The sequence below is a fragment of the Oncorhynchus masou genome, chromosome 24 (assembly GCF_036934945.1).
Source record: "Oncorhynchus masou masou isolate Uvic2021 chromosome 24, UVic_Omas_1.1, whole genome shotgun sequence".
Lineage (NCBI taxonomy): Eukaryota > Metazoa > Chordata > Actinopteri > Salmoniformes > Salmonidae > Oncorhynchus > Oncorhynchus masou.
The window spans coordinates 68377788-68397164 of NC_088235.1; the positions used below are offsets into that span (position 1 = coordinate 68377788).

A 19377-nucleotide genomic window follows, 5' to 3' on the forward strand; every position below is an offset into this window, starting at 1 on the left:
ACCTGAGCTCAATCTGAGGATGCACCTGAGCTCAGTGCACCTGATGCACCTTAGGATGCACCTGAGCTCAACCTTAAGATGCACCTGAGCTCAACCTGAGAATGCACCTGAGCTCAACCTTAGGATGCACCTGAGCTCAACCTTAGGATGCACCTGAGCTCAACCTTAGGATGCACCTGAGCTGAACCTTAGGATGCACCTGAGGTGAACCTTAGGATGCACCTGAGCTCAACCTTAGGATGCACCTGAGCTCAACCTAAGGATGCACCTGAGCTCAACCTTATGATGCACCTGAGCTGAACCTTAGGATGCACCTGAGCTCAACCTTATGATGCACCTGAGCTGAACCTTAGGATGCACCTGAGCTCAACCTTATGATGCACCTGAGCTCAACCTTATGATGCACCTGAGCTCAACCTTATGATGCACCTGAGCTCAACCTTATGATGCACCTGAGCTCAACCTTAGGATGCACCTGAGCTCAACCTTATGATGCACCTGAGCTGAACCTTAGGATGCACCTGAGCTCAACCTTATGATGCACCTGAGCTCAACCTTATGATGCACCTGAGCTCAATGCGCCTGATGCACCTCAGGATGCACCTGATCTCATTTTCAAGTCTCATAGCAAAGGGACTGAATACTTTTATAAATGTACAAAACATTTTTGTTCAAAACCCTGTTTTTTGCTTTGTCATTATGGGGTATTGTGTGTAGATGAAGGGGGAAAAACACAATTTGATCCATTTTAGAATGACTAACGTAACAAAATGTGAAAAAGTCAAAGGGTCTTAATACTTTCCGAATGCACTGTACGCTACAGTAGAATTTAACAGGTGAAATGACAGTTGATCTTTTGCTTTGGAGTGAGTAGACAATGTTTCAGAATTTGCAGGCAGTGCAGCATATTTAGGTTCGGGAAGGGAAAAAAAGCAAAGCATTATTGAATGGAAACTATTTGTATACATGTCTTCCACAATTTGCAACTGTTTTTGTCTTTTCCGAAACGGTCAGATACAGCAACTGTCACTGCAAAAGAAACCATTCAGCAAACACCTCCAGACATTTGATCAAGTTCACCATTGGTATTTCCTTTAGATCAGGGGTCTTCAACCTTTTCTTGAATGGCCAATCATATTACTCTTTTGCATTGCATTGCATAGGCTACCACTGTACGTGTAGTTTAAAAAAAAACATCTGAGTAGACAATGTTTCAGAATTTGCAGGAAATCATATTACTCAAATACAAATAATACTTTTCTGCGTCTAGTCTTCAATAGTTTTCAACTGTAGACTGCGACAGAGCAGGTAAATGTTGAACGAGAACGCAAAATTGCGCTGAGAAGTAACTGGCCCCGTTGTTTCTGCTGCTGCTTTGAAAGTGGATTGAAAAGTACTGGGGCAAATGCTTTCTCGCCACACATTTTCCGGCGGCTCTAGCAGCAATGCACTGCCGGCTCCCGGGGGCATTAGGGCGGGGAGGGGTTCATTGGTTTAAAAAATAGCACTGATCAAAGGGACACTTTTTCCATAGGAGGGCAAAAGGACAGATACTTCAGCACCCCTAGTGCTCTATCTGTGCACGTGACTGCATGTATGAATTTAGTAATTAATTGTGTGTAATGCCAATTTAAAACTATTGAATTCAAATTAAATTTCTTAATAGAAATTGAAAATGATTAAATTCAAGTTCAATCCAAACCCTGGATGACTGACAGGGGCGCTGTATTGAAAGCACCGCTGAGCCATTTTGGTACTCCTCCATTGTAAAGAAATATTTTGGAAGCTATAAAAATGCATTTATTAATGTCTACATTTTGTTTTTGCCAAGTATGTTCTATTACAGACACCTTGATGCATACTTTAAATTATAGTATGTGATCTAAAAATAATATAAAAACATATTCCTTGAAGTATTATTTTTGAGAATACCAATGTTACTATCCCCACTACAATGTCATTTTCCAATTTTGTCCTTTTTATTGAAATACTGTAGAATTCCACGAATTTCTAAGGAGGACTGCACCTTCCATTTTAAAGGCTACTGAGTGGCACAGCGGTCTACGGCACTGCATCTCAGTGCTAGAGGCATCACTACAGACCCTGGTGCGATCCCCGGCTGTATCACAACTGGCCGTGATCGGGAGTTCCATAGGGCAGTGCTCAATTGGCCCAGCGTTGTCTGGGTTTGGGGAGGTTTGACCGGGGTAAGCTGTCATTGTAAAATAAGAATTTGTTCATAGCTGACTTCCCTAGTTAAATAAAACATACAATACACTTCTGGGGAGTATCAATATGGCAGCTGGTGGCTTCATCAGCAATCCAGGGTTTATACACATCATTGGTTCAACCTCTGCTGTCACTTATACACTGAGTATACCAAACATTAGGAACACCTTCTTAATATTGAGATGCATCCCCCCCTTTTGCCCTCAGAACAGCCTCAATTCGTCGGAGCATGGACTCTACAATGTGTCGAAAGCGTTCCACAGGGATGCTGGCCCATGTTGACTCCAATGCTTCCCCCAGTGGTGTCAAGTTGGCAAGATTTCCTTTGGGTGGTGGGTCATTCTAGATACACAGGAGAGGAGCTCCAGGTGGTATCAAATTTCAAGGCACTTAAATATTTTATCTTACCCATTGACCCTCTGAATGGCACACATGCACAATCCATGTCTCAATTGTCTCAAGGCATAAAAGGCCTCCTTAACCTGTCTCCTCCCCTTCATCTACACTGACTGAAGTGGATTTAACAAGTGACATCAATAAGGGACCATAGCTTTAACCTGGATTCACCTGGTCATTCTATGTTATGAAAAGAGCAGGTGTTCTTAATGTTTTGAATGCTCAGTATATATCTCTCCAAATTTATGCCTCAATGTTTATACTGTATGTTACATAGCAGCATTCAACATGAACAGCATAATATTTCAGTGCAATTCCCTTTCTCAGCCTGATCCCAGATCTGTTTGTGCGGTCCTGCTGAATCCTATCTTTGAGTTCATTTTTATTTTTACAGGGAAACATTAATCAACGTTTCCGTAAAAATGCCGGTTTTAGCCAGCCGGCTAATTTTCAACCGTAGTCCCTGGGCGGGTTATTAAAAACAATTACAATGACAATACACATGCAGAGCAACATAGGACAAGCAACACGTAGCATGCAGACAGAGCAATAGCACAAAGAGCAACAAAACAAAATACATAAAAGAAACAACGTATTTCCACACCTCGCAAGCTACAGACAACATGGAAAGCGACAATACACAGCTAGGAATTATGTTCACAAGTCTGATTGGCCTTTAATGTTTTTTTGTAGCTCCTCCCCTGACACAGACATCTGGCTCAGTAGCATCAGTTGCCCTCTTTGTTTAGAACATGCAGACAGTTTTTTTTCACATTGAGATGCAAACATGAGTCACTGAGCCACTTTGTACCCTGGACCATTACAGTAGTGAGTTCTTGTGCAGCTTATTGTTTGCTCTTTGCATGCACATATATCACTGTATCATCTGCATACATTTGAACTTCAGACCCAGTACAGCAGATGTTAATTGTCACACCATTGGCACAAACAGCTACAGTACTTTCTCTCCTACTTTCTTCACACCCCACACAGTCAAGTCGTTTCAATGCTAATTACAAAGACAACTGTCATTTAGTCTGGGGTCACACAGGTCAGAAACTAAACTGGCTACCTATCTAGGAGTTGTTGCGTCTCGCTACATGCAGACTCTAATGCCTTATGACAGGCTGTTGTTTGCGTGTCTGTTGTACCAGCTGAATCATGCTCTGTCATCACAGGCAGGCTGGTTCAGTATTATGGTCTGCCGAGCAGCAGGGTTGACATGGGAACATGGCCTCTGACACAGCAAAAGTGACAAGAGAGAGAGAAAGAGATGTTGTCATTCTCTCCGCTCTGTTGCCCTCCTCTCTCCTCTTCTCTACTTCTCTTCTGTCTTCTACTCCTTTTTTCCTCTCCTTATTTCCCTCCTCTCCCATTCTCTTCTCTCCCTCCTCTCATCTCCCCCATCCCTTCCTCAGTCTTCTTTGCTTTCCCATCTAAACACGCCATCATTTTACTGTGGCTGGACCTTAAGAAAGCCTGAAGAAGGCACAGTGTATCGAAATGTTGGCTTACCCATTAAATTGTTGCGAACATATAGTATAGTCTTTCTTTTCATACTTTGGCTGAGCCTCCCATCCAGAGGAGGGCACAGTTTGTGTGGTAATTGTGACACAACACCTTTAGTGAACCTGGAGAGAAGTTACGTCTATAAAGGAGCCTTGAGAAAATCTTGGAAAGTTCCCAGGAGGCAATGCCACTGCGGCAAGGCAGATGTCCCATCCCAGAACAGACGTGTATGTGCCTGCTGAGACCTTGCATGAAGTGCTGCCTGATAGGCTAGACACCTGGCTGTTTGTGTGTGCTTAGCAGGGACAATATACAACAAAACATACGTCTCAGAGTATGAGAAGTAATGTGTTTTACCAGATCTACAGTGGCAAGGAAAAGTATGTGAACCCTTTGGAATTTCCCGTATTTCTGCATAGATTGGTCATCAAATTTGATTTGATCTTCGTCTAAGTCACAACAATAGACAAACATACTGTGCTTAAACTAATAACATCATTTAAACATTTATAGTGTAGGTTGGAAAATGTTTGTGAACCCCTAGGCTAATGACTTCTCCAAAAGCTAATTGGAGTAAGGAGTCATCTAACCTGGAGACCAATCAATGAAATGAGATTGGAGATGCTGGTTAGAGCTGCCTTGCCCTATAAAAAACACTCACAAAATTTTTGTTTGCTATTCAAAAGAAGCATTGCCTGATGTGAACCATGCCTCGAACAAAAGAGATCTCAGAAGACCTAAGATTGAGAATTGTTGACTTGCATAAAGCTAGAAAAGGTTAAAAAATTACCTCTAAAAGGCTTGATGTTCATCAATCCATGGTAAGACAAATTGTCTATAAATGGAGAAAGTTCAGCACTGTTGCTACTCTCCCTAGTAGTGGCCATCCTGCAAAGATGACTGCAAGAGCACAGCACAGAATGCTCAATGAGGTTAAGAAGAATCCTAGAGTGTCCGCTAAAGACTTACATGACATGACATGACATGCTAAAGCAGGAAAGGGCCTTCCCCAAACTGTTGCCACAAAGTTGGAAGCACAGAATTGTCTAGAATGTCATTGTATGCTGTTAAGATTTCCCTTCACTGGAACTAAGGGGCCTAGCCCGAACCATGAAAAACAGCCCCAGACCGTTATTCCTTCTCCACCAAACATTACATTTGGCACTATGCATCGGGACAGGTAGCACGCTCCTGGCATCTGCCAAACCCAGATTAGTCTGTTGGACTGCCAGATCGTGAAGTGTGATTCCATGCATTTTCACTGTTCCAGAGTCCAATTGTTACAAGCTTTTTTGTAGAATAATAGTGAAGTCATCAAAACTATGAAAAAACACATATGGAATCATGTAGTAACCAAAAAAGTGTTAAAGAAATCTAAATATATGTTCTATTTTAGATTCTTCAAAGTAGCCACCCTTTGCTTTGAAGACAGCTTTGCACACTCTTGGCATTCTCTCAACCAGCTTCACCTGGAATGCTTTTCCAACAGTCTTGAAGGAGTTCCCACATATGCTGAGCACTTGATGGTTGCTTTTCCTTCACTCTGCTGTCCAACTCATCCCAAACCATCTCAATTGGGTTGAGGTCAGGTGATTGTGGAGGCCAGGTCATCTGATGCAGCATTCCATCACTCTCCTTCTTATGTGTGTTGGGTGTGTTCAACAATGTCCTGTTGAAAAACAAATGATAATCCCACTAAGCGCAAACCAGATGGGATGGCGTATCGCTGCAGAATGCTGTGGTAGCCATGCTGGTTGTGTGCCTTGAATTATAAGTAAATCACAGACAGTGTCCACGGTGGGAACCACACATGCAGAGATCATCCTTTCACCTACTCTGCGTCTCACAAAGACATGGCGGTTTGAACCAGACCAAAGGTCTGGCCCAAGCAAGTTTCTTGGCCCAAGCAAGTTTCTTATTATTATTGGTATCCTTTGGTAGTGATTTCTTTGCAGCATTTCGACCATTCACACAGTTGATGTTGAGATGTGTCTGTTACTTGAACTCTGTGAAGCTTTTATATGGGCTGCAATTTCTGAGGCTGGTAACTCTAATGAACTTATCCTCTGCAGCAGAGGTAACTCTGGGTCTTCCTTTCCTGTGGCGGTCCTCTTGAGAGCCAGTTTCATCATAGCGCTTGATGGTTTTTGCAACTACACTTGAAACTTTCAGTTTGAAATTGAAGTTCTTGAAATTTTCTGTATTGACTGACCTTCATGTCTTACAGTAATGATGGACTGTAATTTGGTCTTTGCTTATTTGAGTTGTCATAATATGGACTTGATCTTCTACCAAATAGGGCTATCTTCTGTATACCACTTGTTAATCAGCTATTATATATGAGGCATCACAGGCTAGCGATGGCATACAAGGTCACAGTGAGCTGTGCTGGACTTGTAATGTCTGCTAAATATATATATATTTTTATTTAACCTTTATTTAAGCAGGGAGTCATGCTGAGACCACTGTCTCTTTCGCAGATGATCCCTGCATGAACACATCAAAAAACAACAATTGCACAATACATACTGTATCTATATACACATAATTACACAAAACAATACTGTATCTATATGCACATCAATTACACAATACATACTGTATCTATATACACATCAATTACACAATACATACTGTATCTATATACACATCAATTACATAATACATACAGTATCTATATACACATCAATTACACAATACATGAAAAGCAAATACAAAACACGAAACGCAAAACACAATCATATGAAGCAAACAAATTCTTCAGTTAAAAGGCCCGCATTCAGTAAAAAGACACATTCTCTCTCTCCAGCTCCCTCTCCCTCTCTGCCTCCCCCCGGCACTCTGACCTGGATGCTAGTTCCAGACACCTCCTAAATCGGTCACGCTCTTTGAGTCGCTGACTTCGTTGAGGGACGTGTACCCTCCAAGGACAGATGTGCTGCAGTCATTGGAACAAAGAAGAGCTGAGTGGGGCGACCCAGGGTTTATTTTAAGCTGCAGCACAGTACGCTGCGAAACACAATAAACACTTGTGGTCAATGTGGAGTCAAAGGCAATGGCAGGGCAGAGAAGTAAAAAAAAAAAAAAAAAATAGAACTAAGAGAAGTAATCCCTTTAAGTTGCAAATCTGTGCGGGATGAATTGAACATGTCTGGTTGGAGAGGATGTGATTTGTCATAGAGGGAGAACACTGTCAGGACAGCGAGTTGATTGATGTGGTGGTGGATGGTTGGGATTGGGGCTAAGCCTAAGCGCTCTTTCGGGGGTTTTAGTGGTGGTCGTGGTCTTTTTTGTGTGTTTTTTGTTGAATTTTACCCCTTTTTCTCCCCAATTTCATGGTATCCAATTGTTAGTATCTACTATCTTGTCTCATTGCTACAAGTCCCGTATGGGCTCAGGAGAGACGAAGGTTGAAAGTCATGCGTCCTCCGATACACAACCCAACCAAGCCGCACTGCTTCTTAACACAGCGCGCATCCAACCCGGAAGCCAGCCGCACCAATATGTCGGAGGAAACACCGTGCACCTGGCAACCTTGGTTAGCGTGCACTGCGCCCGGCCCGCCACAGGAGTCGCTGGTGCGCGATGAGACAATGATTTCCCTACCGGCGTAACCCGGACGACGCTAGGCCAATTGTGCGTCGCCCCACGGACCTCCCGGTTACGACAGAGCTTGGGCGCGAACCCAGAGTCTCTGGTGGCACAGCTGGCGCTGCAGTACAGCGCCCTTAACCACTGCGCCACCCGGGAGGCCCTGCCCTGTCTTTTAGCTGTGGTTTAGCCCTGACATAGCCCTGACATAGCCTTGACATAGCCCGGCCCTATAGCCTTTCCTGCCATAGTCCCACAACCTGGGTCATTGCTGGGACATGCCCACTGGCACTCCATAACCACCACCAACCCCCCTTCCCACACACACTCCCCAGTCTCCCCCTGCCAAGTGTTCAGCTTGTGTTTATTCTGCTGTGTCAATTAAGGGTAGCAGTATGTTATGGGCCATTTGTGCCTGGAGAGGTGAAGTAATGCCTACTAGCCGTTATTATGATTTCAGCAATTGTGGGTTTGATCCATTTGAACTGTATCTCTTTGAAAAAAGGTGTACTAAGTTATCGCTAGTCCTCATGCTCTGTCACTATGTGTCGCTGCAATCCTACTTTCACTGTCTGGACTCACTCAGACAGTGAGAGTAAAGACTGAGACTAAAGATCTCTGTATACTTTGTTAAAAAAAAACATAAAATGTAGCTAAATTGTTTGAAACCTAAACACTGGTTAGTGTTTCACAAGTAACACGGCCACCCCAAAGACTTTTCAAGACCTCGGCTTGGATATAGTGTGGTTGAATAAATTCTCCAGCCAACACTGAAAGATCAGCGTGATCAATAGATTGCCTGTGAATGAGATTATACCTTCTAATTGTCCACTTCACGAAGTGTGGCACATATCTCTTATTGTGAGCCTTTGAGGTCAGTCTATGAATGACTCACATTAGTATTCAAAGAACAGTGCTATTCAATCAGCCGGGACTGCAAGAATCTGACCTTTTCATCAACCTGGAACTGCAACATTCAAAATGTACTGTAGGTTAGTTGTTTTGCTACCATTGACGGTTGGTGTTTAAGAAAGCCTTTGCCACCCAATAGGAGTGATTCTTACAAAACGCGTCTTTGATGTAGCCTTCAAAGTGTGTGAGAAACATGTCATGTCAGACTTGACACAAACTCAAGCAGCACTTATTGCCAATGTACTGTAATACTTGTCTCAAACCTTTGGAAACAAACACAAAAAGGGCCAATGTCACTGAAGGCAGCACAAAGCAATTTCAGCACCATTTCAGGCAAACAGACTGCAAGCACGCAAACGCAGTACAAATACACAAACAGTGTTTGTTTTTTTTCAACTAGGAGAACAGTCACAATTTAGGCTTCATGACAAATCCCCCTGGTTCAAATCCCCCTGGTTGCTGCTGCGGGTGTACTCTACTAGCTGTCTCAAGGAAAGATGTCTGTTTGACATGAGAGAATACTCTATTTGACATTTTAGCCAGCATGGCAAAAAAATACCCAAAGTCCAATGCTAACTGGATTATTTATCTTTTCTTGTCTGTTCATTTCTTTTTCTCTCTCTCTCTATGCCCCTCTGTCCATGTATCGCTCGATCTCCACTCTCTCCTATGTGTCTCTGTATTTCCTTCTCTCTCTCTCTCTGTCTTGCTCCTGAAGTCTCCGACCAAATGGTACATGAAACTAGTGCCTGTAAGTCAGATGACCAGCTTATATTTTCCTCTTCCATCTGTCCATTTCCATAGTGAAATGTCTCTCACCGCCATCTCCATAGTGTCTCCATGGTGACTGTCACCGTAGTAAATGTCATCATTCCACAAGTGAACGTCAGCATGTGATTGCAGTTATTGGTGTTGCTTTTTTGTGCGGTTAACTCCATTTCGCTGAATTTGATTTCATTAAAAGATCATTTGTGTTACTTGGAGGTTACTGAACATCTGATGATGGTGATGTTCTCGATTATGAAGTCGATATTAAATTGCCATGTTTTGAGGTCCGATTAAGTATTCCCATGGTTTGTGTGTCGTTAGGCCCTGCATGATACAATATCATCCTTCTTCAACTCCAATGAGAGGTGCACTCCATCGATATGGAAATCTGCATTCCCACATGTCCGCCTCTGCCAGTGTATTTCTTTGTCTGTCCGTGTGTGTATGAATCTCCCTTGCACCATCTATCTCCATGCCCAGACCCATTGTGTGTCTGTCTGTCTTCCCTGTGATGCTCCAGGCTCGCTACAGGAAGGAGCAGGCGGTGGCACAGCAGGTGCCCTGGATCCCCCCTGTGGACAACCTGTTGAAGGACACCACTGACGGCTGTGCCCTGGCCACTCTGCTGCACTTCTACTGCCCACAGCTAGTCAAACTGGAAGGTACACTAACGAGACAGCACTAAACTGTATTCTGACCGTGGGGATGGGGGGTGTCTGTGGTTCCCTATCAACACATTACCTTTTTGAGAGGCCTATAGCTGTCTGAGTTATTCAATCACTTAGCCTGAAGGTGTTAAGGGCTCTCCCCTGGCTAGCCTTTCATGTTCCAGGAGGAGTGAGTGAGCGAGCCATCCATTAGTGATGAACATCAAGTCCCAACTCACCCTTAATCTCATCAACCATCAACCCACTGATGAAGTGGATGAGATCTCATATGGACACACACACAAGGCTCAGTACCCCAAATTCAGAGTGATGATTGATTTAAAGGCACTCCATACGATTCTGTTTTCGCATCAAAACGGCTTGATTACCTTCTGGAAAACATCCAGTATTCTCATCCCTGATTGGTCAATCCCATACAAAGAAGGGACAAATACCTTACAAATACTTCCAGAAGCCCTACTCCTAGCGGATATTCACTTTCTGATTCACTTCCAAGAGATTTGTGCATCACTCGTCTCTCAGACCCACTTTAACCAACTTAGCCAATTATGTGTCCATGTGGCCTGTCCCTGTCAGATATCTGCCTTAAGGAGAGCATGTCACTGGTGGACAGCCTGTACAACCTGCAGCTGGTGCAGGAGTTCTGTCAGCAGCACCTCAACCGCTGCTGCCACTTCAGTCTGGAGGACATGGTCTACGCCTCCTCTTCAGTCAAAGTAAGTCCACAAGGCAAAGTTATGGCTTTTGAAGCTCGTTTTGAAAGAATCTCTGAAGTACAAATGTATACCCTTTTCACACTATTGTGTCTATACTGTACAGCAGTAGCGTGCCGTGGTTCTGGGGCCTGGGCCTTCAGTGAAGTCCTACACAGTTCCACCCGAATTAATCCACCTCTTATTACCATCATTATGATGCCATGGCTCTAGACACTATACATTTAGACAGAAACGCAGTATAACCATCACCTTGAAATTGACATTTTTATTCAGAGAATTGCAGGGGAAGAGTACAATACCTTTTCATTGTACAGCTTCGTTGCCCTGCGTGCTTGTTAGTTGAGCTGTAGATCCACTCAGGTGTCCCCAAAAGTTTTCAAAAGCACCATTGCTTGTAAGTGCCCAGCCGCACTTTGGTGTCTTGTTGCTGCCTTGGTTAGACAACTCAGGTTTGCAAAGCCAGTGTGACTCCAAACACCAAATCAATCACTTGCAAATAATAGGCATTCCCAGCAGTACAGTTTGCAGTGCTTCTCGGGGCCTGTGAGTCATTGATAGCGCCCATAGTTGAAAGTGGCGAACAAACCCCATTCCCGCCTGTGACAGGCTTTGTAGCGTCGGCGTCTACCTCTCCTGACAATGTCTAACTTTTCTTGAAAAGTTTGTCTTGAGAATGCCGTTATAATTATATCCTTGACCAAATCGATATCTTCTCCTTCCGCCATTGTGGGTTGAAAAAACAGCTTAGTAGTACACGTTGATCAATTTCAGTTTCCTAGTTCTGAGACCTGCCCATATAAGACCTGCCTCTCAATATTGGTAACCCAATCAAAAGACGTGCACGCACTACGCCTGCTTGCTGGCTCCTAACACTGGAGCCAGCCAGCAGGCGTACAATAGCCAACTCTAAAGCTGATTGGTTGACACTAAATTTGAATTTCCATTCACTTTAAGCTACAAGCGCCCACACTGTTGATTCTGAAGGCCTGAGGGCAGATTTTAGACCCCTGGAAACACATGATGGCTGAATATGATTGGATATAAGATCTAACATAAAGACCAACCCTCCAAATCTCAACCTGGGGCTGGAAGCAGTGCAACCAAGAGGAACGCTATGAAATGAAGAGTGTAACTCTTACTCTGGGGAATAAATTAATACATATTTGTGGGAAAATATATTTAAAAAATATATATATTCTGATGATGTTTAGGCCAGCAGAGAAGGCCTTGCTGGCCCTGACGGCCCACCACTGCTGTACAGTGATGGCTGGGATATTTTGTTTTCACATGGTCCTTTCCCGCACCGTTCCAGCAACTCGACTGCATGTGTAACCTCGCCAGCTCAGTACAGCTCAGCATGGCTCGGCTCAGCTCAGTAGTGTGGAAAAGGTGTTACTGTACACAGAGTTCAGCCAACTCGGTTTGAATTGTTGATTTTTAAAGGGCAGCAAAAGTTTCAGGAGTTTCAAAGAAAATAATACAATTGGAAGGAAGATAGTCCAAGAGCTAAGGACATTGGGTAAAACTAGGCATAAGGCTTGGCAGCTACAGTGTGTGCAGCATTGCCAGATTTGGTGAATTGTGTATATTCATATTATGTAATACAGCTGGAGAAAGCCTGGTGGAAAATGGGATCTGTCTGAAATGGATCCTGTAAACTCTCTGTCCTCACAAACCACAGATCTGGTTTGTCTGTGCTAGATGTGTCTCTGTTTTGTCTGTCCCTCTCTCTTTTGTCTGTATTGCCTTCCCTATTTCTCTCGCTTTCCTCTCTCCTCTCTCCTTCTTTCCTCTCATTATATACCTTTCTCTCATCTCTCTCTTCTACGCTCCTCGCTCTCTCGTTCTCTCTCTCTCTCCATTTTTCACTGGAAGCTATTATATCGGTATGTATTGTATCTATGTGCAGGAAGGATGGACACATAACACTTGGCTTGTGTCTTTGTCTTGGCTCCCAGGCTGTGAATAGCGGGTGTTGGTCACGTGTGTTGTTGCCAATGTTTTAGGACAGTCATAGAAACCGGTGGGAAACAAACAGCTCTGCATTCCCCATTTTCTCTATTCTTGTACAGTATGGTTTCACAAGTACTGTACTGAAAACTGATAAACGGTTAAAAATGGTGTGTGTTGCTTTTTTTGTGGCAGAGATGTGTCATAGTGGAGATAAGGTGAGTCAGGGCTGAGTTTGTGTGTGTGTTTGTGTGCTGCAAACAACAGTGTACCACTGGCCCTGTCTGGGTGTTGAGTATTGGCGTCTACCCAGCTGTCAGTTGTGCTGGTCCTTTCAGTGGAGAAGTGTTGCTAGTAGCTATTAAAGCACACAGTTCACAAGGGGAGGGGGGATACTAGTGAGTTGGAATCAGCTGTGTCTGACATGGTCCTTTAAGCAACCCCAGACACACTGGCAGATTCTGAATAAGTCACTTCACAGAAGGCTTAGGAAGGAGATGATTCAGGCTGCGGTTCAAGTGAAACAGAGCCCTGGGGCTGAAGAGGCAAATCAGTCCTACTGCATCTATCATGACACTGACATTGAGTTTATGCTAGCCACAGTAGAAATATAATTATTAGAATTACATTCCCATTCAAGTCAATGTTCTGTGATAGGTGGACCAGCCGCCATATTGAGTGTACCCACGAGTGTTCCAGTCTAATTGCCGTAGTCTGAGAGGCTTGTCCCTTCTCATAATTATATTTCACAACAACCTGTATACTAGCCACTGACAAAAGCCATATATATTATAGATAGTCTCTGTGCACTTCATTTGAACCTCTTCTTAGGAGTTTGATCTTCTAGGTGCTATTTCTGTGCAGCTTGACCACAAAATCATCCACTCACTCAGCCCAAACCTCTTACTTTTATAATAATTTAAAGACGGAGAGAGAGAGACACAGTAAGGGAGACACAGAGAGAGACACAGAGAGAGAGAGAGAAATCTTATCATTTATGGACATGGGGGACCTGAGACTATGCATATGGCCTCAGACGCACAGGTCTCTGGTCTAATCAGCCCCTTGGCTAATGTGAAGTGATTCATGACATCATAGCCCATGGTAGCCTGTGTGTGGGCACCCACTGAGAGGGGTGGGGTTGCCAGTGTGGTCCCTACTAAACAGATTATCCATCCCAACGCTTTAGCGTCAGATTTGTTTGCAGTCAGCACCAATCAGCTCTCATCTCAGATATGGAGTGACACGCTGCAATCGCCAAACCTGGCAACCCGCCAGAGAACAGTAAGTGACAGTAAAATCTGACAATCTGGCAACTGGGCGGGGTAATATCAGGCGACAGGGTTGCGGTGTTGTGAGTTGGAGATCAGTAGAAAATCAGGGGCAGAACAGAATGGATGTTTGACTGGCAGTGGTGTTAGGAGAGATAACGCTCACGATCAAATGTGAGAGGAAGCAGGTCGACAGACATGGAGGGAGCGGACAAGCTTTTGCTATCTGGGCTAGGGGAGACCATTTCTCTTTCTCTTTTATCTATCGTTTCTCTATCAGACTGGGACTGGGAGGACCCCACTCATGCTGCAGCTGAATTGACCTAGAGGAGGTAGGCTACTGTAGCTCACTGCAATGGAAATTGTAGCCTGGTACCAGATCAGTTTGTGCTGTCTTGCAATCTGGTGTTGGTGAGACAGGGGTTGGCAAAACAACATTACCAGATTTGCAACCAGGCTATAAAAATGGTTGTTGTGATTGTTTGCTATACTGTATGTTATATTGATTGGAGTTCTAGGATTAAAGATGGCTGTGGTGGAGATTCTGTTGAGATGTAGCTATGTGTTGTTTTGAATGATTGAACTTGGTTTACATTTTATTGATCATAGTTATTATGATAATTTACTGTAGTTCAGTTGCTACAGAGTTTGACATTGGATAATTGTGTTTGTCAGTGTTCCGGCTGGATGGTTGTTTGTCAGTGTTTTGGCTGGATGGTTGTTTGTCAGTGTTCTGGCTGGATGGTTGTTTTGTCAGTGTTCTGGCTGGATGGTTGTTTGTCAGTGTTTTGGCTACTGTATAATCTGTCATGACAGATAAAAACATTAAAATGTTATGCCTGTTATGACATAACACCCTGGAATATGAGCAAAGATGATTCCTGTGCTCTGGTTTTGCATCACTGTTTGTTTGGATTGCAGAGATTATTGGCTGTGGTCTGATATGGACACATGCTAACTCGCGGAGCTATGCTCTGCATGACCAAAAACTGCTCACGGTACCAATTATTTTAAATGCAGTGTAGTCACTTTGGGGAGTCACCTCTAGTTAGCTGCTTCTGCTGTCTTGACTTACTGTTAAACAGCTGAGGGTAAATATTGCTGAAGAGGTGAATCTCTCACACACACACGAACACACTCACACACATACAGTTGTCTGTAAAGTCGGAAGTTTACATACACCTTAGCCAAATACATTTAAACTCAGTTTTTCACAATTCCTGACATTTAATCAGAGTAAAAATTCCCTGTTTTAGGTGTTAGGATCACCACTTTATTTTGGGAATGTGAAATGTCAAAATAATAGTTGAGATAAATATTTATTTCAGCTTGGATTTCTTTCATCACATTCCCAGTGGCTCAGTATTTGGTAGTATTGCCTTTAAAATGGTTTAACTTGGGTCAAATGTTTCAGGTAGGCTTCCACAAGCTTCCCACAATAAGTTGGGTGAATTTTGGCCCATTCCTCCTGACAGAGCTGGTGAATCAGGTTTCTAGGCCTCCTTGCTCGCACACACTTTTTCAGTTCTGCCCACAAATGTTCTATAGGATTGAGGTCTGTGAGGGCTTTGTGATGGCCACTCCAATACCTTGACTTTGTTGTCCTTAAGCCATTTTGCCACAACTTTGGAACTATGCTTGGGGTCATTGTCCATTTGGAAGACCCATTTGCGACCAAGATGATGCTTCAATATATCCACATAATGTTCTACCTCAAGATGCCATCTATTTTTTAAAGTGCACCAGTCCCTCCTGCAGCAAAGCACCCCCACAACATGATGCTGCCACCCCCATGCTTCACGGTTAGGATGGTATTCTTCGGCTTGCAAGCCTCCCCCTTTTTCCTCCAAACATAACGATGGTCATTATGGCCAAACAGTTCTGTTTTTGTTTCATCAGACCAGAGGACATTTCTCCAAAAGTACAATCTTTGTCCCCATGTGCAGTTGCAAACCGTAGTCTGGCTGTTTTCATGGCGGTTTTGGAGCAGTGGCTTCTTCCTTGCTGAGCGGCCTTTCAGGTTATGCCAATATAGGACTCGTTTGACTGTGGATATAGATATTTTTGTACCTGTTTCCTCCAGCATCTTCACAAGGTCCTTTGCTGTTGTTCTGGGATTGATTTACACTTTTCACACCGAAGTACATTCATCTCTAGGAGACAGAATGCGTCTCTTTCCTGAGCGGTATGACGGCTATGTGGTCCCATGGTGTTTATACTTGCGTACTATTGTTTGTACAGATGAATGTAGTATCTTCAGGCGTTTGGAAATTGTTCCCAAGGATGAACCAGACTTGTGCAGGTCTCCAATTTTTTTTCTGAGGTCTTGGCTGATTTCTTTGGATTTTCCCATGATGTCAAGCAAAAGAGGCACTGAGTTTGAAGGTAGGCCTTGAAATACATCCACAGGCAGACCTCCAATTGACTCAAATGATGTCAACTAGCCTATCAGAAAGCCATGACCTCATTTTCTGGAATTTTCCAAGCTGTTTAAAGGCACAGTCAACTTACTGTATGTAAACTTCTGACCCCACTGGAATTGTGATACAGTGAATTAAAAGTGAAATAATTTGTCTGTAAACAATTGTTGGAAAAATGACTTGTGTCAAGCACAAAGTAGATGTCCTAACCGACCTGCCAAAACTATAGTTTGTTAACAAGAAATTTGTGGAGTGGTTGAAAAACAAGTTTTAATGACTTCAACCTAAGTGTATGTAAACTTATGACTTACAACTGTTGATGCACACACACACTGCTTTTGCACTGAGTAAGGGAATGTTCCTTTTGTTAAAAATTGTGTTGCTGACCTGATGAACACTGCATATACTCAAGGTCATATCGGAACACATGTGTGTGCCCGCCTCCTTGGGGAACCCTGGGTGATGTTCATCAGGGCAAACCGTAGCAAAACATTTTGCAACTGAAAATGGAAATAAGCATTTCTTACTGGACATGTCAAGATAGTCACTTCCTGTTGCAGTGTGTTTTCTTGGCTAATGAGTATGACTTTGGGCTAAGTGTCAGTGGATGAGGATGGTAACAAAGGAATAACAATAACACACCATGATTGGTCATGAGGATGTGGCCATCGTTAATTTTCCCATCTATCTAAATGTGTACTAGGCATATATCATATGCCATTTCTGGGACTCGTTGATTGTGTTTTATCATAATTCGTAAGTGTCATCAATCAATATTTTTGACAGCACCTCTTTGAATATATTTTCGTTCCTGTTCTTTCTGACCTGGGCATGAGGGCATGAGTTGCAATGGTGTATCAATCCAATTATAAGGATAGCAAGGGAAAGGAAGAAAGACTTTCCCCTCTTTGTGTACAGGCGATCTAGCCAAACAGGTCCTTGTGGGTCAACAGTATTCATTGGTTCTGTGCCCATCTCGAGAGGAGCAGAAACTAGGCAAATGGTTTTCTTTTCACACACAGGCACATTCAAGTACCAACAGTACCACATACCACTATGTAAATTATATATTAACTAAAGGGATCTGGCTGTGTACTGTAAAATATTGTGACACCTTGGGAAATGTGTAACAGCTCCTCTGTTTTGAGGGTTATTAAAATTGATGGGGGAAACACTGTATAAACAAGGTAAGCGAAGTGACTAAATTAGCTCACTCTTTACTCTAACCAGTTGGGTTTTCTTTGGTCTATGAAGGTTTTCGTAACGAAAATGTCAATGTATTTAATTGACTGATCTCAAGTAAGTATTTATGATGTGTATGATAGTTTGTCTTTTTGAAGTTAACAGAGACATCTTGTGGAAGCTCAGGTATACTGCATTTGACAGTTTTGAACCGTTACGTTTTTCTACAAGAGTTCATGTTGCAGTGGTCCTTTGCCTGGAGTGTAATGTTTATGTTGCAGTCCTGTTTCTATTAACCTTAGCTTTACCACCACATCCTGTCTGTTTTTGTCTTTTCCAGAATAACTACCTTGTGTTCATGGCCGAGCTGTTCTGGTGGTTTGAAGTGGTTAAGCCCTCATTTGTACAACCAAGAGTTCTGGACACTGAAGGAAAGCAGTTTTTTGTACTTCAGAACTGTTTTGTATTTTTGCAAACTTCAGACATCCAGATTAAATAATTACTGTTCTATTTAATGGTTTTAAAAGCCCAGTACAGTCCAAATATATTGTTTCCCGCTGTTTTATATCATATTCTGCAACAGCTGATGAAACTATTACTGTAAAAGTGTGAAACAATTTTATCAGTGTTATTTGCTGATATTTGCTGGTTGAAAATACAATCTACACTGGACCTTCTAATCAGCAGGTTTGCATGGGCAGGAGTTTTGGCTTTATATGGTGACATCACAGTAAATGCAGTAAATTAGTTAATAGACCAATAACAACGAGATTTCCAAACCTCTCTGCGAATAACAGCTAGTTTTCAGTTTTCCCCTCCCCACTCAGACCACTCCCAGACAGTCCCAGCAAGACATTTTTTGTTGTTGTTGCTGAAAAACAGATTTTGCCCATTTTAATGGAAATCTACTACAGTAAGGTACTCAATTGTTACCCAGAAATGATTTGATATTGATATAAAACAGCTCTATTGGGCTTTTAATGAAAGTAATGTGTTTGTGTTTGGTTTTTAGAGCCAGCCCTCACATCGTTGAGGAACATTCCCTCTGTTCCCATCTCCAATGTCACCAAGACGAGCTTCATGGAGAGACCGCCCAGCCCAGAACGACCCAGGTACTATTTCTTATTAATTTATGGTCCTGTTTGGCTAAGTTGGTACGTCATGTTCGATTCAACTGGGGGCACCCATTTGAAAATATATGCACGCAAATATATATTTTAGGGGAGCAAAAGTATTTGGACAAATTCACTTATATGTGTATTAATGTAGTAAAAATGTAGTATTTGGTCCAGATTCATAGCATGCAATGACTACATCAAGCTTGTGACTCTACAAATTTGTAGGATGCATTTGCTGTTGGTTTTGATTGTGTTTCAGATGATTTTGTGCCCAATGGAAAATACTTTTTATTGTAAATAAGAATAGAATAATGTTTCTAAACACTTCTACAGGAATGTGAATGCTACCATAATTACAGGTAATCCTAAATGAATTGTGAATAATGATGAGTGAGAAAGTTACAGATGTACAAATATCATACCCCCAACAAGTGCTAACCTCCCCTGTTATTGTAAAAATGGCTCTTTCTACCTCCTCCCCCTCGCACTTTATCAGCTAGCTTAAAAATGGACTTTTCTTCTTCTTCCCCCGAATCGGACCAGGTCTATATATATATATATTTTTTTAACCTTTATTTAACTAGGCAAGTCAGTTAAGAACAAATTCTTATTTTCAATGACGGCCTAGGAACAGTGGGTTAACTGCC

General features: G+C 42.7%; 1 protein-coding gene across 8 annotated transcripts in view; it reads left to right on the forward strand.

Moving 5' to 3' along the window:
* The window catches only part of camsap2a (calmodulin regulated spectrin-associated protein family, member 2a), an 85299-nt gene that overhangs the window by 51204 nt on the left and 14718 nt on the right, over window positions 1-19377 (forward strand). For 4 of the 8 annotated variants that reach the window (XM_064934635.1, XM_064934638.1, XM_064934636.1 and 1 more), the window contains exons 5-9: window positions 9356-9388; window positions 9926-10067; window positions 10650-10789; window positions 17953-18041; window positions 18623-18724. In XM_064934635.1, coding sequence (XP_064790707.1) covers window positions 9356-9388; window positions 9926-10067; window positions 10650-10789; window positions 17953-18041; window positions 18623-18724 — 506 coding nt within the window. Of the gene's footprint in view, window positions 1-2171; window positions 2208-9355; window positions 9389-9925; window positions 10068-10649; window positions 10790-17952; window positions 18042-18622; window positions 18725-19377 lie in introns of those variants that run through there. The other 4 variants (XM_064934637.1, XM_064934642.1, XM_064934641.1 and 1 more) reach the window with 2 other exon arrangements.